At 40.7% G+C, this 27,530-nt stretch overlaps 2 protein-coding genes across 2 annotated transcripts; both read left to right on the top strand.

The window, feature by feature from the left end:
* Positions 1 to 302: 302 nt before the first annotated feature.
* Positions 303 to 14,829, top strand: LOC117514542 (serum paraoxonase/arylesterase 2-like). The gene is made up of 9 exons (XM_034175051.1): positions 303 to 461; positions 787 to 857; positions 1,541 to 1,596; positions 3,136 to 3,298; positions 8,862 to 8,988; positions 9,142 to 9,345; positions 9,428 to 9,509; positions 14,118 to 14,246; positions 14,352 to 14,829. The coding sequence occupies exons 1-9, from the start codon at positions 385 to 387 to the stop codon at positions 14,511 to 14,513; spliced, it is 1,071 nt and encodes a 356-aa protein (XP_034030942.1). The 5' UTR covers positions 303 to 384; the 3' UTR covers positions 14,514 to 14,829.
* Positions 14,830 to 16,168: 1,339 nt separating this feature from the next.
* On the top strand, positions 16,169 to 27,397 carry LOC117514539 (serum paraoxonase/arylesterase 2-like). The gene is given in 10 exon segments (XM_034175048.1): positions 16,169 to 16,332; positions 19,761 to 19,828; positions 20,774 to 20,826; positions 21,821 to 21,986; positions 22,284 to 22,407; positions 22,490 to 22,690; positions 22,809 to 22,890; positions 23,019 to 23,068; positions 23,070 to 23,145; positions 27,215 to 27,397. Coding segments are annotated over 10 exon segments (1,065 nt in total). The 5' UTR covers positions 16,169 to 16,249; the 3' UTR covers positions 27,377 to 27,397.
* Positions 27,398 to 27,530: the final 133 nt, after the last annotated feature.

The raw sequence follows: 27,530 nt of genomic DNA, 5'->3' as shown, positions 1-27,530 counted from the left end.
ATAAGCTAGTGACGTTCGTGAGAGTGTGATTTTTGAGTTGTCGTCCCCATTTATTTGTGTTCATGCTACATGCAATGCTCCCATTAAATTTTCGTTCTGGGAAAGAGCAGATATGTAACCTGAAATACAGTTTAAGTGGTTCAATGTTGTTTTTTTATTTTTTATTAAGTAATGAGAGGTCAAGAAATTACCGACCACGCGCTAACATCGCGTTCATAAACGTATTAATGAGTGGAGTGTAGATTTTTCTTACACTCCGGAAGGCAGCATTGTGTCCCTCCTGGCCCCGCCCGTGCTCAGAGTGCCGCTCTAAGCTCGTGGTGCTCGTGGAGTGTTGTGTTTGGTTTTAAGCTGCTTGTAAAACTCGTTTGTTGTGGTTTCAAAATGGGAAAGCTTGTTTGTTTTTCGGTTCTTGTGGCTATTTTGGCGGCCTTGCTGGGAGAGAGAATTTACAACTTCAGGTAAGTTCTTAGAAGGTGTATTTGATTTAACGCCCCCTCCCCCCCCCCGTGTCTCCAGTTTTGGCCTTTTTTGATTGATTGATTTAGAAATTCCACACGACATGCAGTAAAATGCAATGTGTTAAAACATACGCGTATACAATACATTTATAATGGAATGTCAAGGATAACACAAAAAGTCAAACGACTTATTTCCATTGTGTTTTTTTTTACATAAAACAAATACAAAATAGGTGGCAAAGATTGGTAAAAATCTAGATAAATTGAAATAAAATAAACAATAAACGTTGAAGACCTTGCAGAAGTTAACTTGAAACTTTTGCAGGAAAAGGTGCCTTGCTTCCAGAGAGATCGGCAACAAGCACCTGCCTAACTGTTTCCTCCTCAAACATCTGGGTAAGTGACAGCTAAAACTTCAAATGCATTCACATGCACGACGTTTTAATATAGTGAGAAAGGTGAATTTATAAATGATACACGGATTACACAATAAAGGATAAACGCTTTATTCCATTGTGGTCCTTGTGAGGCTAACTAACACTTGACAACACTGAGGAGCTTGATTTAACATGTACAGATTGCAAGACATTAGAATCTCATCAATTAATGTAAGCAGCAATAAATGTATAATTAGTCATATATACATATGTCAAGGTACAAACTGTGATTCTACTAGTAGAGATTGCAATCGCAACCTCTACCATGCATGATATGATATTGATCAATTACATTTCAATCACAATCTCTACTGGTAGAAACTGCAATACTACCAGATCCCAGTTTCTACCTTAATATATATTGTTTACACTGGGATGTCAATAAAATAAGTACAAATTGAACAGAGAACAATCAGATCTTAATAAATTAAAATAAAGCTAGCCTTTTGGACTAAAAATCAAATTAAAAACAAATTAAAGGGTTGAGTTCCTCTTTCCGTAGCTGACTGAGTAAAAATGACTCCAACTGTCTTTTAAAACTTGCCTTGTTGCTAATTGACTGCAACAAAGTAGGGATACCATTCCAGGCTATGGCACCAGTATGTTTGAAGGAAGTATGTACTTATATACTTGTGCTTGCAGATCATGGCTCAGAGGACATCACAATCATGCCAGATGGCCTCGCCTTTATCAGTTCTGTAAGTATTTCACTTGTAAAGTAGCCAAAATTTGTGTGGTTAAGAATTTGTCTTTGCTAAAATTCATGCTAAATGTAGATGTGGTTAACATATTTTTGCCAAAAAAGTGATGGCAAATATTCATGGGGCTACATTTTTTTGCTATAAAATAACGTCAATTCTTGGTGTGGTTACAACATTTATTTCCAAAAAGTAGTACCAAATGTACACATCGTTAGCACAATTTTGTCAAAAAAGTAGTACCAAAAGTATATGTGGGTAACACATTTTTGCTATAATGCCAAATCTATGTATGCTTGTGAACAAATTTTGTCCAAAATGTAAAACCAAATGTAGGTATGGATGGTGAACACATTTTTGCCATATGTAATGCAAAAATGTAGGTGTGGTGAACACATTTTGTCTAAAATGTAAGACCAAATGTAGGTGTGGTGAACACATTTTGGCCAAAATGTAATGCAAATGTTGGTGTGATAAAGACATTTTTATCCAAAATGTAAAACCAAATGCAGGTGTGGTGAACAAATTTTTGCCGAAACATAATGCAAAATGTTTGTGTGATAAAGACATTTTTGCTAAAATGTAAATCCAAATGTAGACATGGTTCTTAAAGCTTTGCCTTAACATAACACCAAATGTAGGTGTGGTTAACAAATTTTTACCAAATGAAATGCCAAATGTTGGTGTGGTTAACACATTTTTGCCTTAACGTAATGACAGATGTCGGTGTGGTTAAACGGGCATTACCATGCTGATAAATATTTACCTCTGCATAGTAAGTTGATCATCCCCCAGAGCACATACGCCTAATAATATTTTTGAAATGAGCTCCTTTTTAGCAAACTGGAGACTTTTAATCACCCCCAAACACTTTGGCTGCAGCCATTGTTGCTGACGTCTCATTCTTTTCCTAAGGCTGTAACATAAAATGTGGAAAAAGTGAAGTGCTGTCAATACTTTCCAGATGCATGGATATACACACACACACACTTCATGTATATCTTCAAAGAGAAATCATTGACTTTTGTTCTTTGCATAATGCATCATGCATTTACAGGTTGTTAATTCAGGTGTTTCATGACAAAAGATGTACTGCTACTGACATATAATACATGGAACTAGTAATCCTTTTGTCAGCTTTATCACAGAGCTCTAATTTTGAATTATGTTTCCTTTGTTGTGCACGTAGAATTTGTTAACTAATATTTGCACAGTTTTTAATTTTCTTGCATTTCACGTTGGCCACATGATTTTCTTAGCTCAGAGAAAGCAGTTCTCAGTAAACGAGGAGCCTTGGTGTTAATCGCATGGTCCTGTTGGTTATTTTAAATGTCTCTTGTCAGTTGAATAATGACATCATGAAAATACAGCAGAGTTTCAGCTTGAAAAGGTGTACATTTGAACTGGTCCCCATGTGGTACTTTATGCAGAAGATGCCCAGTATGACCCCGGGGTTCTTGCATGGGACATTTCTAGGTATAATATATTTCATACTCTTTTGTGATTGTAATATAATTCGTTGTTTTTCAACATCTTCAGGGTTTGAAGTACCCTGGGTTGCAGGCCACAGAGCTTCCAGGGAAGATCTTCATTTTTGATCTGCAGAATCCCCAAATGAAACCAGTGGAGCTACGTATGCCAAGAAACTTTGACCTGGACACCTTTAATCCTCATGGGATCAGTGTATACACAGATCAAAGTGGTAAAAGCATGACTATTGGACACTTATTTGGTGTACAGAGTAACAGACAAAATCATAACAGTTCCTTTTTTAAACTCTCACAAATGACAAGGATTAATGAAATGGGGTATTTCACATGCAAATTGTTCAGAGGTTTCAGGGAAATCTACAACTCAAAAAATTTTATTTGATATTTGTAAATGTCTAATGCTTTAAAATATAAAGACCATTAAACTGAAGTTTATCCTAAATGTTAGGGCACAGCCTTTTTTTTCAGACCCAAGACTACATAGAATCCAGGCAGATATATTTACTCTTTTGGTCAAGGTACTGTAAAAGTCACATGAGGCTGAAAAACTAAAGGCCCAGTCACACGGCACTTAACGAAGGGTGACGAAGCCCTGACGAAACAAGAAATCTGGACTTTCGATGACTGTCGTTGGCATTGTTTAACCTTCGCGCAGCCTCGTTCCTGCAGCTGGTGCTACGTCAGGATTTTTAAACTGTTGAAAAATTTGAACGAAGGGCAACAAAAACCCCAATTCGTCTGTGTCTCATTTTGCTGTCATTCTTGACGTTTTTTAATCGTTTGTTTAGTTTTTCTCACGTTATTGTTTAATTTGACTTTGTTGGAGCAGCAGTGCAGAAGCCGGTCTTTGAGCGCTGAGGCTGCTGCTGCATTCATGTACTGTCGGAATTTACAGGGCAAACTCAGCCTGCTTGCTTGGGCTCAGGCACCTTACATAGGCCATAATTAATCTTTTGTGTGGATATAATAAATTATTTTGCCACAAGCAACTGTTGAATTTGAAACAACAAAAAAGTTGTGTAATTTCCGACGGTACGTGAATGCAGCATCAGCGACAGCAGGAGCTGCTGCATGCGCATATTATTTTGTATTAAATATAACAATATGAGTGTAGGAATGACAATCCAGTCCTTCTGTACATGTGGCCATGGGTAGATGAATCAAAATGATGATATAAAAAGCTGTTCTGGAAGGAAGAATTCACGTTGTGGATCAGTGATCAGCTGGTGGAAATAACCGCACGTGAGTCAATGCACGCCTTCACACGCTCTTTATTAATTTACTGCTCTGATATATCCAATCATCTTTACACTTATATTTATTCTCCCTTTTGACAGTTTTCTGTTATAAATAAATATATATGCTTAGAACATAATGCAGTGATACAGCAGTGACCACAGCGCACTTTTTTTTTTTTAATTGGAGGAAGACGGAGCGTGCAGCGTGTCGACAGACAGTGTGGATTCTGATAATGATGGAGATGATCCCTCTTTTGTTCTGGACGAGGAACCAGAGCAGGTGGTCCACCGACGTGCGCACAGATCTCCACAGCTTCTGTTTGCAGTTTCTCCAGGACTCGGCGCTATGAGCTCCGTCCCAGCGCTGAGTCCTGGAACGCAGAGATGCAGACACACACTGCTCCAGGTGAGGCTCCAGGCGCGTTTCGTTGAGATCGTGAGCTTCGGTTTTGTTAATTTCCTCTTTCATCCCTTTTACGCTCTTGCTTCGCAGACTGTTCAGTGATAAAAGCTCTTTCGTCCACCTTTTCTCAACGAATTGCGACTTTTTTACTTTTTCCCTTCGTTCAGGAATCGTCCTGTGCCGTGTGACTGGGCCATAAGGGCCTTGTCGTACTAGAGCACAAATGAGCGTGAATGCCATACGAATCAGCTGAATGGGAAAAACAGCCAGAATTTGAGCTGCATTCGTACGGGACAGGCATTCATACTGCTGTGTACAAATGGAGTATGAATACCCAGAATGTGTTTCAAAGGCACCTCAAATGATTCGCACGCATTCGGAGTGCAGCAGCTCCCGAATTCAGGTCAACTACCCAAAGTGCAGGTCGAATGTGGGTTCTCTCTCTCTCTCTCTCTCTCTCTCTCTCTCTCTCTCTCTCTCTCTCTCTCTCTCTCTCACCCAACAGAGGATCAGCTGTTTTGCGCATGTACATGTAAGCAATTAGCTGTTTATGAGCACACACGCAGCCGAGTGCACGTGTTCCACCGTCACGCACACATGGCGGTTCTGGCACATGTCTGTCAAAAGGGGGAATAAATAAAAGTATTAAGATGATTGAGTGTTTGCCCGTCTGCACCCCTGCTGCCCCTTTCAGTCCAGCCCGTCTGCAGGCTGGCTGCCGTACACCGAGTGGGTCCATCTGGAGCCGTTCCAAAGGTGACAATTTATTCTATTCATACTGTGATGGCTTGGTAATACAGTTGCGACATCAGTCCTTCATTTGTGTTGCTTGCAGGACGTGCTGGCAGGATTTGGCGTGCCTGATCCATTTTGAAGTTCCCTCGAACGCGATCAGAATGCAGTCAGACTGCGGTATGACTGCCCTTCAAATTTTCCCCAGTTCGACTGCAGCTTGACAATGGTGTGCATGTTAACTACATTCGTGCTGGCCATGTGAATCTGTCCGACTTTGTGGAGTGCACACATGAATGCTGTACGAGCAGTTCAAATGTAGATCAAATTTGCATGAATGTTATTTAAAGTTATTAGTCGAACCTCGGATTCAAGAGGAGCAGTGTGGTTTTTGTCCTGGTCATGGCACACTGGACCAGCTCTACACCCTCCATCGGGTGCTCGAGAGTTCATGGGAGTTCGCCCAACCAGTCCACATGTGCTTTGTGGATCTGGAGAAGGCGTTTGACTGTGTCCCTTGGGGCACCTGTGGGGAGTGCTCCGGGAGTACGGGGTCCGGGTTCCTTTGTTAAGGGCTATCCGGTCCCTGTACGACTGCAGCAGGAGCTTGGTTCGCATTGCCGGTAGTAAGTCAAACCTGTTTCCAGTGCACGTTGGCCTCCGCCAGACCTGCCCTTTGTTACCGGTTCTGTTCATTATCTTTATGGACAGAATTTCTAGGCACAGCCAGGGTGTAGAGGGGGTCCATTTTGGGAACCACAGAATCTCATCTCTGCTGTTTGCGGACGATGTGGTTCTGTTGGCTTTGTCAAATCAGGACCTTCAGCGCGCACTGGGGCGGTTTGCATTTGAGTGTGAAGCGTCCGGGATGAAAATCAGCACCTCCAAATCCGAGGCCATGGTTCTTGACTGGAAAAAGGTGCCTTGCCCTCTTCAGGTCGATGGAGTGTCCTTGCCTCAAGTGGAGGAGTTTAAGTATCTCGGGGTCTTGTTCACGAGTGAGGGACGGATGGAGTGTGAGATCGACAGACGAATTGGTGCAGCGTCTGCAGTGATGCTTTCGCTGTATCGGACCATCGTGGTGAAGAGAGAGCTGAGCAGGGGGGCAAAGCTCTCGAGTTACCGAACAATCTATGTTCCGACCCTCACCTATGGTCATGAGATTTGGCTCATGATCGAAAGAACAAGATCGTGAGTACAAGCAGCCGAGATGAGTTTCCTCCGCAGGGTGGCTGGGCGCTCCTTTAGAGACCGGGTGAGGAGCTCGGTCACTCGGGAGGAGCTCGGAGTCGAGCCGCTGCTCCTCCACGTCGAAAGGAGTCAGCTGAGGTGGCTTGGGCATCTTTTCTGGATGCCCCCTGGACGCCTCGCTGGAGAGGTGTTCCGGGCACGTCCCATCGGGAGGAGGCCCCGGGGAAAACCCAGGACATGCTGGAGGGACTACGTCTCTCGGCTGGCTTGGGAACACCTTGGGGTTCCTCCGGAGGAACTGGGGGAGGTGTGTGTGGATCGGGAGGTATGGGTGGCTTTGCTTGAGCTGCTGCCCCTGCGACCCGACTCCAGATAAAGAAGAAGAAAATGGATGGATGGATGGATGTTATTTGAAGCTCTTAGAGCCGCTGCATCTTCGCATTGAAAGCAGCCAGCTGAGGTGGTTCGGGCATCTGGTAGGGATGCCCCCTGGGTGCCTCCCTAGGGAAGTGTTCCTGGCACAACCATATGGGAGGAAACCCCGGGGAAGACCTAGGATGAGGTGGAGAGATTATATCCCCACACTGGCCTGGAAACACCTCAGGACCCCCCAGCCAGAGGTGGTCAGTGTGGCCTGGGAAAGGGAAGTCTGGGGTCCTGTGCTAGAGTTGTTGCCCCCGCGACCCGATTCCGGATAAGTGGTTGAAGATGAGTGAGTGAGTTATTTGAATGTCCATTCGTACAGCATTCAGGCTCATTCGTGCTCTAGTGTGAGGGCAAGGACGGTTAAGACATTCGGCCAGGAATCAACGTGCTCAAACAATTCATACAGCCCCCGAACGCAGTCTGAATGCTTTGAATTGCGCAGGAATTGCTGTATGAATATTACGACTGCAGTCAGATTGCGGCACGACTGCAGCTCTGCCACCATTCAAATATTTTTCAACACAAATGTAGCGTGCATGTGCTCTGGCGCATGAATATGCTGAATGCTATAAGAATGCTGTACGAGGTGTTCGAATACAAGTCAGATTTGCATGACTTTGTTTGAATCCTCATTGATGTGGCATTCGGGCTCATTCGTGCTCTAGTGTAACGGGGTATAGAGGCTTTGCAGTCACGTGACCTGGCCACTTCCAGGCCACTCCCCATCGTCACGCTGCCGGTCAAGCAAAGGGCTTCCAGGACTATTTACACGAGAAACAGCGTACGTACTGCAAACGTTTGGACAAGCTTTGAGATAAATTCATCATGTCTGAACCTGATAGTGGAGTAAATGAACATACCAGGCATTTTTCTGGTGCTGAATTACTGCGGTACAAGGAGAAAATTGACGTTTTTGGGTGTTTGTGTAGGTACACTCAGGACTTAATAAGTTAATTGAGGATTTCAGACTTGCATATTTATAATAGTATTTAGTGAAAATGTTCATAATTAACTTTATTGAATGTTGTGTACGCTGCTGTGTGATTCTGGAGAAAAACCGAGCCGAGTCTACTGCTTTTGTATTTGTGGTCCCTTCACGGCTTCCATGGAGAAACGAGCAATGTTTTTGTGGTGCTTTTATTTTTTTATTTCACTATTTCTAACCCTACCCTTTGTGGTATTGTTCATCATTAACTTTATTGAATGTTGTGTACGTTGTTGTGTGATTGTGGAGGAAAAACCGAGCCAAGTTTTTTTTATTTTTTTTTTGTGGTCCCATCGTGCGTAGCTTCCTTAACAAAAGGAGTAATGTTTTTGTGGTGCGTTTATTTTTTATTTCACTGTTTATAACCCTACCCTTTGTAATATTGTTTACCATTAACTTTATTGAATGTTGTGTGCTGCTGTGTGATTGTGGAGAAAAATCCAGGTCACTCTTTTTTTTTTTTTCTTCTTTTTCTTTTTTGTGGTAGGGGCTTCCTTAATCAAAGGAATAATGTTTTAGTGGCACGTTTTTTTTTTTTTTACTTACTATTTCTATCCCTACCTATGGTGTAACAGTGGGAAAAATGGCAAAAAAAAAAAAAGGAAAGAGGAGTTGAGATGGCTTGTTTTCACAGCCAAGCGTATTGTGACCGGCTATACTTAACCTGCAGCTGTGGGTGGAACCGCCCTGCACGTGACATCACATCCAAAGCCTCTATAAGATTTGTGGGTATTTTGTAGTTTAACATTAATTTCAGTTGGCAGTACTTGCATTAAGCTTTATTTCTTGTTGTGTTTCAGATGGCACAGTGTCCCTGTTTGTTGTCAGTCATCCTCATCACCAAAGCCAAATCGAGATCTTTAAGTTCAGTCCAGATGACTCCTCCCTGGTCCATTTGAAAACCATAAAGCATGAACTTCTTCACAGGTATAGCATGTTGGCTATATCAGAAAACCATTGCATATGGCAACATAGACATTTCTAAAACTGGTGTACTGTATGTTTATGTTTAATTTATGTATGTGTGTGAAAACTGTTTCTTTGAATTTACACCACCACCGCCCCCCCGCCCCCCCCCAGTGTAAATGACATAGTTGCAATGGGACCAGAGAGCTTCTATGCAACCAACGATCATTATTTTGGACATGAACTCCTCAGAGCCTATCTGGAGCCTCTCCTTTCCCAGCCTTGGGGTAATGTTGTATACTACAGTCCAGAAGAAGTTAAAGTGGTTTCTGATGGATTTTACTTTGCCAATGGCATCAATGTCTCTCCAGACAAGAGGTGAGAAAGGTGCTCAAGAGCACGTTTGTCATATTCAATCCAAATGTCTGAATCCTTGATAATGAAATATTCTCATCTATAGGCATCTATATGTGGCCGACATATTGGACCACAATGTCCATGTGTTTGAGATCACAGCTGACAACAAACTCACCGCTGTGAAGGTAAGTATTTATGTATGTGTGTATCTGTCAAGGCCAAGCAGTGCAGTTGAAATGAGTGTCAGAACATATGTATGTATATGTATGTGTATATATATGTATATATATATATACATACAGTGAGGAAAATAAGTATTTGAACACCCTGCGGTTTTGCAAGTTCTCCCACTTAGAAATCATGGAGGGGTCTGAAATTTTCATCTTAGGTGCATGTCCACTGTGAGAGACATAATAAAAAAAAAAAAAATCCTGAAATCACAATGTATGATTTTTTTTTTTTAAATAATTTATTTGTATGTTACTGCTGCAAATAAGTATTTAAACACCTACAACCAGCAAGAATTCTGGCTCTCACAGACCTGTTAATTTTTCTTTAAGAAGCCCTCTTATTCTGCACTCTTTACCTGTATTAACTGCACCTGTTTGAACTTGTTACCTGTATAAAAGACACCTGTTCACACACGTCACACTCCAACCTGTCCATCATAGCCAAGACCAAAGAGCTGTCTAAGGACACCAGGGACAAAACTGTAGACCTGCACAAGGCTGGGATGGACTACAGGACAACAGGCAAGCAGCTTGGTACAACCCCTGGCAATAATTATGGAATCACCGGCCTCGGAGGATGTTCATTCACTTGCTTAATTTTGTAGAAAAAAAGCAGATCACAGACATGACACAAAACTAAAGTCATTTCAAGTGGCAACTTTCTGGCTTTAAGAAACACTATAAGAAATCAGGAAAAATAATTGTGGCAGTCAGTAACGGTTACTTTTTTAGACCAAGTAGAGGGAAACAAATATTGACTCACTCAATTCTGAGGAATAAATTATGGAATCACCCTGTACATTTTCATCCCCAAAACTAACATCTGCATCAAATCAGATCTGCTCGTTAGTCTGCATCTAAAAAGGAGTGATCACACCTTGGAGAGCTGTTGCACCAAGTGGACTGACATGAATCATGGCTCCAACATGAGAGATGTCAATTGAAACAAAGGAGAGGATTATTAAACTCTTAAAAGAGGGTAAATCATCACACAATGTTGCAAAAGATGTTGGTTGTTCACAGTCAGCTGTGTCTAAACTCTGGACCAAATACAAACAACATGGGAAGGTTGTTAAAGGCAAACATACTGGTAGACCAAGGAAGACATCAAAGCGTCAAGACAGAAAACTTAAAGCAATATGTCTCAAAAATGGAAAATGCACAACAAAACAAATGAGGAACGAATGGGAGGAAACTGGAGTCAACGTCTGTGACCGAAGTGTAAGAAACCGCCTAAAGGAAATGGGATTTACATACAGAAAAGCTAAACGAAAGCCATCATTAACACCTAAACAGAAAAAAACAAGGTTACAATGGGCTAAGGAAAAGCAATCGTGGACTGTGGATGACTGGATGAAAGTCATATTCAGTGATGAATCTCGAATCTGCATTGGGCAAGGTGATGATACTGGAGCTTTTGTTTGGTGCCATTCCAGTGAGATTTATAAAGATGACTGCCTGAAGAGAACATGTAAATTTCCACAGTCATTGATGATATGGGGCTGCATGTCAGGTAAAGGCACTGGGGAGATGGCTGTCGTTGCATCATCAATAAATGCACAGGTTTCCATTGATATTTTGGACACTTTTCTTATCCCATCAATTGAAAGGATGTTTGGGGATGATGAAATCATTTTTCAAGATGATAATGCATCTTGTCATAGAGCAAAAACTGTGAAAACATTCCTTGCAAAAAGACACATAGGGTCAATGTCATGGCCTGCAAATAGTCCGGATCTTAATCCAATTGAAAATCTTTGGTGGAAGTTGAAGAAAATGGTCCATGACAAGGCTACAACCTGCAAAGCTGATCTGGCAACAGCAATCAGAGAAAGTTGGAGCCAGATTGATGAAGAGTACTGTTTGTCACTCATTAAGTCCATGCCTCAGAGACTGCAAGCTGTTATAAAAGCCAGAGGTGGTGCAACAAAATACTAGTGATGTGTTGGAGCATTCTTTTGTTTTTCATGATTCCATAATTTTTTCCTCAGAATTGAGTGATTCCATATTTTTTTTCCCTCTGCTTGGTCTAAAAAAGTAACCCTTACTAACTGCCACAATTTTTTTCCTGATTTCTTATAGTGTTTCTTAAAGCCAGAAAGTTTCCATTTGAAATTACTTTAGTTTTGTGTCATGTCTGTGATCTGCTTTTTTCTACAAAATTAAACATCTGAATGAACATCCTCCGAGGCCGATGATTCCATAATTTTCGCCAGGGGTTGTAGAAGACAACAACTGTTATGATTATTTATTAGAAAGTGGAAGAAACACAAGATGACTGTCAATCTCCCTCCATCTGGGATTCCATGCAAGATCTCACTTTGTGGGGTAAGGATGATTCCGAGAAAGCTCAGAACTACACAGGAAGACCTGGACAATGACCTGAAGATAGCTGGGACCACAGTCACAAAGATTACATTAGTAACACATGATGCTGTCATGGTTTAAAATCCTGCAGGTTAATAAGGTCCCGCTGCTCAAACCAACACATGTCCAGGCCCATTTGAAGTTCACCAGTGACCATCTGGATGATCCAGAGGAGGCATGGGAGAAGGTCATGTGGTCAGATGAGACCAGAATAGAGCTTTTTGGAATCAACTCCACTTACCATGTTTAGAGGATGAGAACAACCCCAAGAAAACCATCCCAACCGTGAAGCATGGCGGTGGAAACATCATACTCTGGGGGTGCTCTTCTGCAAAGGGGACAGGACGACTGTACCGTATTGAAGGGAGGATGGATGGGGTCATGTATTGCAAGATTTTGGCAAACAACCTCCTTCCCTCAGCAAGAGCATTGAAGATGGGTCATGACTGGGTCTTCCAGCATGACAGTGACCCCAAACACACAGCCAGGGCAACTAAGGAGGGGCTCCGTAAGCAGCATTTCAAGGTCCTGGAGTTGCCTGGCCAGTCTCCAGACCTGAACTCAATAGAAAGTCTTTGGAGGGAGCTGAAACTCCAAACCTGAAAGATCTAGAGATGATCTGTATGGAGGAGTGGACCAAAATCCCTGCTGCAGTGTGTGAAAACCTGGTGAAAAACTACCGGAAATGTTTGACCTCTGTAATTGCAAACAAAGGCTACTGTACCAAATATTAACATTGATTTTCACAGGTGTTCAAATACTTATTTGCAGCAGTAACATACAAATAAAATATTAAAAAATCATACATTGTGATTTCTGGATTATTATTATTATTATTATTTTTTTAGATTATGTCTCTCACAGTGGACATGCACCTTTCAGACCCCTCCATGATTTCTAAGTTGGAGAACCTGCAAAACCGCAGGGTGTTCAAATACTTATTTTCCTCACTATATATATATATACACACACCCTGTATGGCTATATAATAAGGCAAGCAAGAGCATGTTGAATTACATAAAATAATATCACAGGTGCGATGAACTTCTGCTTTACAGTGCATCCAGAAAGTATTCACAATGCTTCTCTTTTTCCACGTTTTATGTTACAGCCTTATTCCAAAATTGACTGAATTAATTTTTCCCCTCAAACTTCTACTGAAAACACCCCATAATGACAACGTGAAAAGTTTTTTTTTTTTTTTGTTTGTTTGTTTGTTTTGTTTTTTGCAAATTTATTAAAAATGAAAAAAAAAAAAAAATCTAACAAATCACATGTACATACGCATACACACCCTTTGCTCAGTACTTTGCTGATGCACCTTTTACAGCCTCAAGTGTCTTGAATATGATGCCACAGGCTTGGTGCACCTGTCTTTGGACAGTTTTGTCCATTCCTCTTTGCAGCACCTCTCAAGTTCCATCAGGTTGGATGGGGAGCGTCAGTGCACAGCCATTTTCAGATCTCTCCAGAGATGTTCAATTGTATTCAGGTCTGGGCTCTGACTGGACCACTCAAGGACATTCACAGAGTTGAGCTGAATCCACTCCTTTGATATCTTGGCTGTGTGTTTAGGGTCATTGTCCTGCTGAAAGATAAACTGTCACCCCAGTCTGAGGTCAAGAGCATTGTGGAGCAGGTTTTCATCCAGGATGTCTCTGTACATTGCTGCATTCATCTTTCCCTCAGTCCTGACTAGTCTCCCAGTTCCTGCCACTGAAAAACATCCCCACAGCATGATGCTGCCACCACCATGCTTCACTGTAGGGATGGTGCCTGGTTTCCTCCAAACATGACGCCTGGCAGTCACGCCAAAGAGTTCAATCTTTATCTCGTCAGGCCAGAGAATTTTGTTTCTCATGGTCTGAGAGCCCTTCAGGTGCCTTTTGGCAAACTCCAGGTGGGCTGCCATGTGACCCTTACTAAAGGCCCTGTCATACTAGAGCACAAATGCTGTATGAATCACAAGAAAACAAACAGAATTCAAGCTGCATTCATACAGGACAGACATTCGTACAGCCGTGTACGAATGCTGTATGAATACCCAGAGTGTTGTACGAAGCAAACTCGAACGATTCACGCAATTCGGAGTGCAGGAGCACACAAATCCAAGTCAGCAAGTCCAAGTCCATTATTTTAAAGATATTTTTGACTTGGTGTCAAGTGTCCTCAACAATCTTATTGATGCTTCAACAGACTGTGGCTGTTGGATCACTTTGTGACAACATTGAAGTTGACCCTGAAACTGGAGACCTGTGGTTAGGCTGTCACCCCAACGCAATGAAAGTTTTTATGCTTGATCCCAAGAACCCGCCTGGGTCAGAGGTGCGTTCTCCTTCACGGTGAAAGAACGGCAACAACACCACAATAAATACAGAGTAAAACACAGTTTCTGTTTTATTGATTACATCTGTGTTTTCTCTTCATCAGGTGATCAAGATCCAGAACATTCTTTCTGATAGGCCACTGGTGAGTCAGGTGTTCAGCGATGATGGTCAGGTGATCATGGGCTCGTCGGTCGCGGCTCCCTACAGGGGGAAGCTGCTGATTGGTACAGTGTTCCATAAAGCCATGTGCTGTGACCTGAAGTAAAGCACTGACTCTGAAAACACAGGATTCTTTAAAGGAGGGTTTTTTTCTAATGTTAAAATTGAATAAAGTTAAAACACAAAGAAATGAAAGATTTTGAAAGATGAAAACCGGTGTCGCAGACCGACCGGTCCCCCCTAAAAATCGGTCCGCCTTGCCTCCACTGCGCATGCGTCATTTCGTAGCTGAGCTGCTCGTCCAAGATGGGTCTCTTCAACCAAAGCGATCAAATGGATTAATGTGATTATTAACCATCAGATGAGAAGGTAACACCTCTTAAATCATTCGAAAGTCAGTTTTAAGCAGAAACGAGGTGATCCTCCGTGACGCTTTGATACGCAGTGAATGCATCAGCTAGCAGCTCTTGTAGCCGCTGCGCTCTGATTGCTTCCTGTCTTTTGTGATGAAATAATACTGAATTTATGTGGAAATGATTGTTGTACGAAAGCTTCAGATATCTGTCCCTGAGATAGATGATGACTGGAGTGCAGTTTTAAGCAGAAACGAGGTGATAAGCAGTGAACTGCGGCTATTGACACGTGCAGTGAAGGCAGGGCAGACCAATTTTTAGGGGGGACCTTTCGCTCTGCGACACCGGAACATCTGAAGAGAACCCACGGAATCGCCACACAGAAAGACCACATGTGGGAATCGATCCCATGACCTTCTTGCTGTGAGGCAACAGTGCTAATCACTAAGCCACCGTGCAGTTTCATAATTACTGCAGGTTGGATCAAACTCCCAACATGAAAGTAAATACTTGATGTTTTTCAGATGTGTAATATTGAACTGGTTTGACATGATTTGTTTGCTGTTGAAAAAGTGGTCACATGTCACGGTCTTCACGTGAATTGTGTCAGTAAAGAGGTTGTATAATGATTAGGAACACATCTGTCTTCTTTCCATCCCCTGTCTTTAAGACTGAGAGGTATCTGGTAAAAGCTCATGGATTCAGCAGGTCAGTGGACAGAGGTGCTTGGCGTCCCAACTTCTTTTGGAATGTATTTCAGGCCCAGTGCAGTAATGGATGTATATTATCAAATCAAATGAAGTTGACAGAACAAAAAATGAAATATCTTTGCTTCATACTGTGTGCAGTGAAATAAAAGTCCAAGTAAATGAAAGAATCACTGAGGGGTTTTTGTTTGTTGATTTTCTTGATTTGTACTTTCCATGTCATCACAACATTTTCTGGTTTGGAGTTGTAGTAAATAAAGTCCAAGACACATTCATTGTATCCATCATTGACTAAAGCAGAATACTGGCTCTAAAAGTGATGATTTATATTAATGATCATTCTTATAATTATTATTATCATTATTATAATTATTTCGTATGATTACTTTTGGCCTCTGAAAATGCCTATAAAATGGATGCAATTCTTTAATGTGATACTTTTGTTAAAGCCTTTCAATTAAAGCTAAAGTCGACACTACAACTACATTGTCATTGCTTCATTTCAACTCCACTGTGGTGAAAAACAAAATGGCACAACTGTCCAAATATTTATGAACCAGACTGCAAAACCCCTATAAATATTTAATTATTTATTTGTATTGTGATTTGGCCTTGTCTTCTAAGTTGTTCTAATCACGTTATGTGTGATTTTTAGACAAAGGAGCAGACAGGGCCAGCACATAAACAGATGTCAGAGCTGCACATGCAAACAAACTTTGGCTCCACCTTTAGTGCTTGAATCAAATAGCTGAAAGAGTTCCTGTGTGACCTCTGATCCTGAAATGGCTGCTATGAAGAAAGGACTGCTGGTTGCCGTTATTGCTGCTCTTGCAGCTTTGATTGGACACAGATTCATTAAACTGAAGTAAGTTTTGTTTTATGAACCTGAAGTGAGCTTTGTGATTCAGTAGTTGAGGGAAAATCCACTGATAGTGTTGAGATTATAGAGACAGACTATAATCCAAGATATATGGCTGAACTCTGCATGTTCATCAAGGGTGATGATGTACTGTTAGGATTAAACATGCAAAAAGGTGTTAGAGATACAACCAAAAAGGGACAAGGGAAGCAACAAAATAGATTTTACAAGTGATTAAAAATAATTCTGCATTTAAGTGGCCTGAAACCAGAGCCAGTTCTTGCCATAGGTCTTATAGGCAGTTGCCAGGGGTGCCAGCTGCTGGAGGGGGCGATGCAGCGAGCTCTCAAAGAAAGACAGAAAAAAATAGACAATACAGCCATCAACATTAACGCTTGTCCATTTGTCTGGGACAAGTAAAAATGTGCTTGGACAGTACAGATCCATTATAACCTCACCTGAATTGGACAATGGTGGTTTATTTTTTTCGCATCCTTGCAAGTTTTGGCGCTTTCAAGACGGCGTGTGCACTGTGCACGCAGCCTGTGATAAACGGCCTCACGTGAAAGTTTTCCACAAAAGCACCATTGATAAATCCGATAAGAATCCGTCCAATAAAGGAGTTTGATTCACTTCTGCGTGTACTTTCACTCCAAGGGCGCATCAACACACAGCTGCATTTTTTTTTAATACACAGACGCACTGCTTCAGTTTAAATAGTGTAATATATAAAGCTGACCATGTGTGCGTGTGTGTGCGCTTGCTATGCACAGCCACAGTAATTAAGCAATCAACACCAAACTTGCTATGGTGCCTGGGGGGGCAACCAAGAGGGGAGGACACTAGGGCCCTTAGCTTGAAAGCGTACGAGCTTCCTGGTGTTTCTTTTCCTTTTTGTACTTTGTAGATGTCCCTACGCTTCCATTTCTCAGCCACCTGCTCGTTCAAATCGATATTTTTTCAGCTCAGCTTATATTGATAAAAATAAGGTTGTAGCTTGTTGTCTACCTTCCTGAGGTTAGAAACTAGTGTGGTTTGTTTTTCTACAATGTTTCTCAACATTTATTGAGCTGTCAACTTTGAATCTGTGAATATCTTTCTAACTTTACCGGAGTCTCCATAGGTGGTTTTTGTCCTCCCTGAGTTTGACACCTGACACTGTCCCCAGAGCAGGTCACACCTAGTGGGGCCAGGCACTTGACACCAAAAGTGAGAGCCTGATCAGAGCTCACCCCACCCCACCAGCTGTAGTGACCCCCCAAAACATTTTTGTGGTGATAGGGCTTGTGATCAAGATTTCCTGAAGTAACTGATCTATAAAGTGAAATCCGTAACCTACTTAAACTGAAAAAAAAAATAAAATAAATAAATATATATATATATATATATATATATATATATATATACACACACACACACACACATACAAGCCCAATTCCAGTGAAGTTGGGATGTTGTGTAAAATGTAAATAAAAGCAGAATACAATGATTTGCAAATCCTCTTCAACCTATATTCAATTTAGTACACCACAAAAACAAGATATTTAATGTTCAAACTCATAGACTTTTTTGTTTTTGTGCAAATATTTGCTCATTTTGAAATGGATGCCTGCAACACATTTCAAAAAAGCTGGGACAGGAGCAACAAAAGACTGGGAAAGTTGAAAATCAAAAATGGGTTGAGGATCACCACTTTGTGAACAACTGCGTGAAAAAATATTCCAACAGTTTAAGAACAATGTTTCTCAACATTCAATTGCAAGGAATTTAGGGATTCCATCATCTACAGTCCATAATACAACCCCTGGCAAAAATTATGGAATCACCGGCCTCGGAGGATGTTCATTCAGTTAATTTTGTAGAAAAAAAGCAGATCACAGACATGACACAAAACTAAAGTCATTTCAAATGGCAACTTTCTGGCTTTAAGAAACACTATAAGAAATCAAGAAAAAAAGATTGTGGCAGTCAGTAACGGTTACTTTTTTAGACCAAGCAGAGGAAAAAAAATATGGAATCACTCAATTCTGAGGAATAATGGAATCACCCTGTAAATTTTCATCCCCAAAACTAACACCTGCATCAAATCAGATCTGCTTGTTAGTCTGCATCTAAAAAGGAGTGATCACACCTTGGAGAGCTGTTGCACCAAGTGGACTGACATGAATCATGGCTCCAACACGAGAGATGTCAATTGAAACAAAGGAGAGGATTATCAAACTCTTAAAAGAGGGTAAATCATCACACAATGTTGCAAAAGATGTTGGTTGTTCACAGTCAGCTGTGTCTAAACTCTGGACCAAATACAAACAACATGGGAAGGTTGTTAAAGGCAAACATACTGGTAGACCAAGGAAGACATCAAAGCGTCAAGACAGAAAACTTAAAGCAATATGTCTCAAAAATCGAAAATGCACAACAAAACAAATGAGGAACGAATGGGAGGAAACTGGAGTCAACGTCTCTGACCGAACTGTAAGAAACCGCCTAAAGGAAATGGGATTTACATACAGAAAAGCTAAACGAAAGCCATCATTAACACCTAAACAGAAAAAAACAAGGTTACAGTGGGCTAAAGAAAAGCAATCGTGGACTGTGTATGACTGGATGAAAGTCATATTCAGTGATGAATCTCAAATCTGCATTGGGCAAGGTGATGATGCTGGAACTTTTGTTTGGTGCCGTTCCAATGAGGTTTATAAAGATGACTGCCTGAAGAGAACATGTAAATTTCCACAGCCATTGATGATATGGGGCTGCATGTCAGGTAAAGGCACTAGGGAGATGGCTGTCATTACATCATCAATAAATGCACACGTTTACGTTGATATTTTGGACACTTTTCTGATGTTTGAGGATGATAAAATCATTTTTCAAGAAGATAATGCATCTTGCCATAGAGCAAAAACTGTGAAAACATTCCTTGCAAAAAGACACATAGGGTCAATTTCATGACATAGGGTTAATGTCAACGAGCAGATGTGATTTGATGCAGGTGTTAGTTTTGGGGATGGAAATTTACAGGGTGATTCCATAATTTATTACTCAGAATTGAGTGAGTCCGTATTTTTTTCCCTCTGCTTGGTCTAAAAAAGTAACCGTTACTGACTGCGACAATCTTTTTTTCTTGATTTCTTATAGTGTTTCTTAAAGCCAGAAAGTTGCCATTTGAAATGACTTTAGTTTTGTGTCATGTCTGTGATCTGATTTTTTCTACAAAATTAAACAACAGAATGAACATCCTCTGAGGCCGGTGATTCCATAATTTTTGCCAGGGGTTGTATAATCAGAAGATTCAGAGAATCTGTGTGTATATATATATATATATATATATATATATATATATATATATATATATATATATATATGAGACCCATGAGAAAATTGATGCATTTTTATGAAAAACGTTTTCCCTCCTTTCTTTTTTTTTACAGGGAAATGTCTCTTGCCTTCAGAGAAGTGACACCGAAACACCTCGACTGTCATTACATAAAGAATATTGGTAGAGACTCTTGGTCTTTCATCTTTATCTTTTTTTTATTCTTTTTTTTTGGGGGGGGGGGGGTCAAAACATTTCTATATCTTTTTCTTGCCTGTAATGACAAATATTACAGTATACATGGCGGCTTGGTGGTTAGCACTGTTGCCTCACAGTAAGAAGGTCATGGGATTGCTTCCCACCTGGTCATTTTGTGTGTTCACTCGAGTTCCCTCCCAGTGCTCCGGCTTCCTCCCACAACCACAGACATGCATGATAGGTGAATTGGAAACTTTAAATTGAACATAGGTGAACGTAGGTTTCTCTGTATGTCACCCCTGTGACAGACTAGTATCCTGTCCTCGGTGTACCCTTCCTCTCACCCTATGACTGCTAGGATAGGCTCCAGCCCCCCATGTCCCTTGATTGTAGTGTATCAAAAATGAATGAGCAGTTTTTATGGTCTAAGCAAACTTTGTCTGATAACACTGGTCAAAACGATTTTTCTTGCATGGAGTTTTTCAATGGCTTTCAGGTCACTTGGGGCACTGAATCCAAATCTGGTATTAGTTTTTGTCAATCACATCACATTTTTGAGAGCAATGAAGCAAAAGCTGCAGTCTTGCACACCTCTTCGGCACCATAAACGATATTGTGCATGATTAGTGGCATCAAACTCATGAGTAAATGAGCGACTTTTGCATAATCCATCAATATGGAACATGCAGATTGCAAAGAAATGTCACGTGATAGCGGAACTCTGAGTTCAGATTCAGATTCAACATCCCAAAATTACCCTAAATCAGTTAAGTCCATGCAAGAAAAAACAATTTTGTTGACCAGTGTAAGGTTATGGTTTTAGAGCCGATGCCATTCCTTACATATTTTATCAGAACGGGGCGTGGGTGGCCTAACCACTTGTGTCACCATGCCACTGAGAAAATGGTAATGTGTTTTATTTTTGTCCAGAATTTGGTGCAGAGGACATCACAATACTTGATGGGCTGGCCTTCATAAGCACAGTATGTAGCATTTTTAATATATTTCTATCTTTCCATGAATACGAATTATAGCTACAATGTAATGATCTCCCCTCATGACCCTTAACTGCAGTAATTGGGTTTAAAAAATGGATGGATGGAATTATCTCAAATTATTGGTTAACAGTTCAGTATAATGGCAAAATTGTTTCCTTTGGGATACATAAAGTTGATCTTATTCTTGTTTTTATAACTGGGGTTTATGGTCAGTCCTATCAAAAAAACAACTTAAAATGAAAATCAGCGAGGTATACGCAGGGCGCTTGTCCACAGAGGGTGATGTTTTCACTGAATGTTTTACTGAAACAGACACTTTTTCAACCCCCCCAATTGCACCCTATGTCATATCTATTGTGATCAATCAATTTATGCTAAACATTAGGGGTGCAATGTCACATTGCAAATCGTGATAACTGTGTCATGGTGCCTGTATCAAATCGCATTTTTTATTACTATCATACCATGAAAAAACAAATTCACGTCTCCAACTACTCTCCAACAGTCGTAACCCAGATAGTACCCTAATTAAACACTACTGGATTCTTGTTTGTGGTACTTAGAGAACATTGTAAGGAAAACTCAACACTATGGGGTTGAAGGGTTAAGTCCTAAAAACACCAACAAAGGTTTTCATTGCGATTTTCATATTTTCACCAACCGGAGTAATGCATGGGGATTTCAAAGATGGAAACGGGAATCATTCAGCTGTCGAATACGCATTTTCAATCCAAGCAGGATTAATGCTGCATACTGTACATCTTGCTGCAGTGTTCAATAAATGTACTCTGTAAAATGTCCTTTAATATGGTACCTGGCTTGATATGATTCAAAGAGTTTTTTCAGTCAGAATCGGTCAAAAATATAAGTGTGTTTGCTTTTAGCATTTTGCAGATTGTATTGTTTAACAGTGTTTATTAACATAACTGATGTGATCACTGAATTGCCGAGCCAACTGAATGCAGTCTTTTCCACTCAGGGCTTGAAGTATCCTGGACTACCTTCCGTCTCTGATGAACCAGGAAAGATTTATGTTATGGACCTGCTGCACCCACATCCACACCCTGTAGAGATGGAAATCAAAGGAGATCTGGACCTGAACCTTTTCAACCCGCATGGCATTAGTGTGTACGCTGATGATGAAGGTGAAGTGAACCCCAAAGCACAACATCACCAAAGTAAAAGCAAAGGCATGAAGTTATAACAGTTATTTGATTGACAAAACAGGTTTTCTGTACAAGAATATCTCATAACAGCAACAGATACGAGTCTTGTGTCTGTAACCTCATCCCTTCTGGAAACCTGATCGTTTTGAGTTTCAAAAATGCTTCTTAGATTGTGTTGTTGAACTTGTAGCTATTTCAACTTAAATATATATATATTTTTTTCTTTATTGTGTAGAAGAGGATGATAACCCATAATGCATTGCTGTTCCTCCTCAGATAACATCGTCTACCTGTTTGTTGTCAATCACCCTGAGCACAGAAGCCAAGTAGAGATCTTCAGTTATGTTGAAGACTATACCCTTGTTCACCTGATGACTATTACTCACCCGCTGCTCCACAGGTACCACAGGTAGAAAAACCGTTCACATTTGGTGTTTGTTTTCTTGTCCACTTTACAATCGTCTTCCTTCTACATCTGTTAGTGTGAACGACATCGTTGCGGTTGGGGTAGAAAGCTTCTACGCCACCAACGATCACTTCTTTACCAGCGACGCACTGCACATGATCTCCATCCTGTTGGGTCTCCCCTGGTGTGACGTGATCTACTACAGTCCACAGGCAGTGAGGGTGGCTGCTACTGGCTTTCTTTCTGCAAATGGCATCAACATGTCGCCAGACAAACGGTTACTCCCTCGGGTTATTTCCATGATAGGACTGTGCATGATCATGCATTGTCATATGTTCTACAACAGAGTGTCAATAAAATATATGGAGGAAAAAAATTTTATCTTTGCTTTGCAGGTACATTTATGTTTCAGACATAACAGACCATGAGATAGATGTTTTGGAGAGACAAGAAGGGCAACATTTGGTGTATGTTAAGGTAATACAGTGTGATTCCTGCACAAAAGAGTCAAACTAACCAGTGCATCACTGCTACTGGACTGTTTATGCAATGTTACAGTTTTTATATCAGGACTCATATTCTGTACGCTGCTTACATTCCATCAGTCTGTTGCTTTGGGGTCACTTTGTGATAACATTGAGGTGGACGACAAAACGGGACTTGTGGTTGGGCTGTCATCCAAATGGCATGAAGATCTCCAACAATCAGTCACAACTGCAAAAGCCTTTCAGAGTTGTCATGTTTGTCTTGGTGGCTTCCCTCACACGTCTTCTTTACCTTATGCCAGTCTTGTAATGTAACGAAGTAGAAATATTTCGTTACTGTACTTAAGTAGAATTTTGGCGTATGTGTGCTTTGCTTAGTTATTTACATTTCTGGCGACTTTCACATTAACTTCACTACATTTCCTCAACAAAATGTATACTTTTACTCTGATACATTTCTCTTAAATATCTTTGTTACTCGTTACTACAATATAAAAGTAGAAGAAATTTGATTGGGCAGTGCTTGTTTGCAGAGGTGAAAGTAAGCCAGAGCACAGCTGTACACTGGGAAGAGACACAGTCTTCTACAGCTGGAGCGCAGCGCCTTTCACCCCTGCAGCATCAAGTGCCATGTTTGACATAAAACAAGTTTAAAAGACAAAAAAATATAAAAGATGACAGGGTGAATCTGCGCCTCCACTGAGGAAGAGGAAGACTGTGGAGGGTGAAAACCATCCGCGCTTTGGACTCCAAATGTGCACATGCTGATGCACACACACACACACACGGATGGGCTCCCGCTGGAGTCCAGCGCATGATCAGAGTTAAGGGGAAAACTTCAGTACAGACAAAACTGGCCAGCATGGCTGTTTCATTTCATTTATTTTATTTTAAATGTTTGTGGAGAAGCGCTGCGTAAAAATGGCAGCGTGATTTGGATTTGAGAGTGCAAAGAGCGCTGTGTTTGGTTGCTTTGCAGTGGTTGGTGGTGGTGATGCGTGCATTTTTTTTTTTTTTTTTACTTTTCCTTAAATTTGGCACAACGGTGTAGCTATAAATGACTGTTCTGTTTCACAAGAGCCTGGGTGTTGTGTTTAATAGAAAAGTGTGTGTGGGTCTTCCAGGAAAAGAATGGCAACTTTATTTACTGCTATATACATCCACCTGTTGGTCACGCATCCCGTCACCAACACCAGCTGCTCTGCCAGAGGTGGATCTAGCCTTTTATAAGGGTTGAGGCCCCCTCCTGGTTTCTCCAGACACCACACTGACTTTCTTTTCGTGTCGCTGTTTCACTCTCCACTCATTTTGGATTTTACTTTTACTAAATACTTTTACTTAAATTACATTTTATATGAGAAATTTACTTTTGATACTTAAGTATAGTAATGTCAGATACTTTAAGACTTTTACTCAAGTAATTTTAAAGCAGACTTTAACTTTTATCAAAGTAATTTTATGGTAAGATACTTATACGTTCACTCAAGTATCACTTTGAGGTACTTTATACAAGACTGCCTAATGCAGGTGATGCTGAGGGTCATGACCTTGAGCACAGCAGTCCTTGTAGCAGGACAGGCATGATGTTGTGTAGCAATGTCATTACACATGGTCATTGCGGCTTCCTGTTGTTGTGTTGCCCTGACAACCTTGAAATAGTGACCACACTGACATGGAGTGCTCATGCAACCTGCCAATGTCACATTCCAGCAACGAGCCTGACACCTGTAACTGTAGGGCAAACCGGGGCATGGTGAATCATGGGGCACAGTGAATCAGCTGCTATATCTGCAAAACTACATATATATTTGCAGCAGTTATGCAATATTTTTTATGAAAAACGACATCCCCCTTATAAATTAGTGTTGTTTTTGGATACATTAAGGATAAAACTAAGTGGCGGATGAAGTCTTTTTTTTTTCCTATCAAAAGTACATTTTGTGGATGTCAGTGTCTTTGTATTTATTTCTCACAACAGAGGAAGGGTGGCCCAAAAAATGTTATTAGTTAGAAGACTACCCCGTCCAACTGATGAGAATGTGTTATGTCTTCTCCAGACTATCAGCTATTTGATAACATGACTCATGTGTGTCACATGCACCCGGGGCACAGTGAATCGGGGCAGAGTGAATCAGTCTAGGAAGTGATTTACTAAGCCCCAGTATCAAGTGGATGACAAATATTACTTGTTGAAGCTTATACATTTATTTTCCATGAATTATTTCTATAAGTTGTATATATAAACAGCTGTTTTCATGTTTTAACAGAAATTATGACAGTTGTATTTATAATAGTTTCTAAAGGACTTATATCACTATAAGACACACACTTTACATAGCTGGTTTGCTGGATTATAGTTTGTATATGCATCAGCATATGTTTAATAATTTTGAAGAAATCTTAATAATTATGTGTATTTTCATTATATTCTAAGTTGATTCACTGTGCCTCAGATACTAATTCACTGTGGCCAACGAATTAGTATCTGGGGCACAGTGAATCAAAAATTTTAAAATTGCTTTTAAACACCTGTAAATTACACTTTGGGAGGCATAAATAACACAGCCTTATAAACAATAACTTGCTGTATTAAATCCACAATAGAATGACCTCAACCTATGCATAATGTTTATGCTGCCACAAAACAACATTTCTGATCCACTGTGCCCTGACTTCCCCGACTTGCTATAATTTGTGTCAAGATTATGCAAACGTAACTGAATGTCCACCCTACACTGGGTATGTGTGGAATGGCTAAAGAACAATACACAGATGTCAGAAAATCAGTAAAGTGTACATAAGGTCAAGTCTCCCAGCACAACCTTTTTCCCACAAAATCAAAAGCATATTAAAGCTGTGGTCATCTGCCCCTTATTTTTGTCCTACCTGCTCTGCTCACACCTAATTAACCATCAGTCAATAAAAAGCTTATTTCAAGCTGTGTACAATTCCAACCACACGTACTCCTAATTTTCATACTGCATGTGATAAAGGATTATTAACCGAGCAAGGTTAATAATTTTCATCTTGTTGGTCTTCGTTTTACATGTCCACTCGAAGCTCGCTTGCTGTTAATTCCTCCAATTCAAAGTTGTCAGGGTAATAAAATTAACTTAGAGGATGGTCCTCTTTATCGCTCATAATTTCTTTGTTCGCTTTTTATTTTATTTCATGCCATGAAGTCAAAGTCGCAAATCTGATACGCGATCGGACCGATTGGCATGGTAGCAGTCTGACATAGCAAAAATAAAGTACAGTATGTATTCAGCGGGTCAAGAACTAAGAAACATCAGAATTTACTTACAACAGCTGCTTTTTTTATATTAATTTGATGCATCAAAATGAACTAATTTCTAATCAGTTCATCCTCATTTTTTTAATTTGTTGAGTTTGAAGATGATGGCATTATTGATTTTGACTTACTGTGTTAAAGTGGAAGGGATGGACTAATTTAGCAATCTGTTCACTCACTACATTTTATAGGGTGCATACCTATGCTTTTCGAAAGCCTAGAAAAGTATTGGCTCTAGTGCAAAACGGATATCACCGCAATTTGAAGCAGGTGCAACTGTGGTGCTGAAGTTATGTCTGACCTAGAATTAAAAAACATTCAATTTAGAGGTTGCATTCTGGCTTCAATTCAGTTTATTTGTACAGCACTAAATCACAATAAAACTCAACCCACAGTTCCAATGCGCAAGCAAAGTTTAAGCCTTACCCACCCCACGTACAAGCACATGGGCGACAGCGGTAAGGAAAAACTTACCCGGGTGTTTTTCATGACAGGAAGAAACCTCAAGCAGACCAGATTCAGTGGGGTGATCATCTGCTATGGGCCTACCAACACGTAACACAACACAGAATTGTCAGACCATGCAGTAATAGGAAGACGGGACGGAAAGGAGAGGAACAGTAGTAGCCATTAAACCAGTAGCGAGCACTATTTCTGGTATTTATATTTGTATTTACATTTTGCAATTTGTTTTTTACTTCTACTTTTGATACTCTCCGTGCTTCTTACCCTGTGTGCTGCTATACAATGCTGCTGGAACTTCAATTTACCTGAAGGAGGCTTCCCAGTGGATTAATAAAGTTCTATCTAATCTAATCTAATAGAAATGTTGCAGCTAAACAACCATAAATAGTCCAGTGGTCCATTTGGACCCTGCCCCGACTGACAACCCCCAACTGACAACTCCCCCCCCACACACACACACACATAATTGTGGGCAAATAATGCAGTGAAGGAAATCAGGCCTCCTTATTTCATGTTTGTATTTATTCTTTCACTTCCACTCTTTTCTCTCTCTCTCCAGGTGATCCGGGTCCAGAACATACACTCGGAGCAGTCCATGGTGACTCAGGTGTACGCTGACAATGGCAGTGTGATTATTGGTTCATCTATAGCAGCTCGCTATGATGGAAAGCTGCTCATTGGCACAGTGTACCACAAAGCCCTCTGCTGCAATTTGAAATAATCTGTGTTCACAAAGACCCCCGGACAACTGACATGTACCTTCACAGACAAGACTGCTGCTTGACAGCAAAAATCTTTTGGAACAGAATATATCACATAAAAGTACTGGATAATGAAGCTAAGCACTTTGACACATACACTATGTGGACAATGCA

Source organism: Thalassophryne amazonica, chromosome 7, assembly GCF_902500255.1.
Source record: "Thalassophryne amazonica chromosome 7, fThaAma1.1, whole genome shotgun sequence".
Taxonomy (NCBI): domain Eukaryota; kingdom Metazoa; phylum Chordata; class Actinopteri; order Batrachoidiformes; family Batrachoididae; genus Thalassophryne; species Thalassophryne amazonica.
The sequence above is the reverse complement of the archived record's forward strand: the minus strand, read 5'-3'. Positions and strand labels throughout refer to the sequence as shown.

Coding starts and splice junctions, on each gene's coding strand:
- LOC117514542 (XM_034175051.1), top strand. CDS start 385: ATGGGAAAGCTTGTTTGTTTTTCGGTTCTTGTGGCTATTTTGGCGGCC. Junction 1,597..3,135: donor GCCTCGCCTTTATCAGTTCT/GTAAGTATTTCA, acceptor CAACATCTTCAG/GGTTTGAAGTACCCTGGGTT. Junction 8,989..9,141: donor AAGCATGAACTTCTTCACAG/GTATAGCATGTT, acceptor GCCCCCCCCCAG/TGTAAATGACATAGTTGCAA.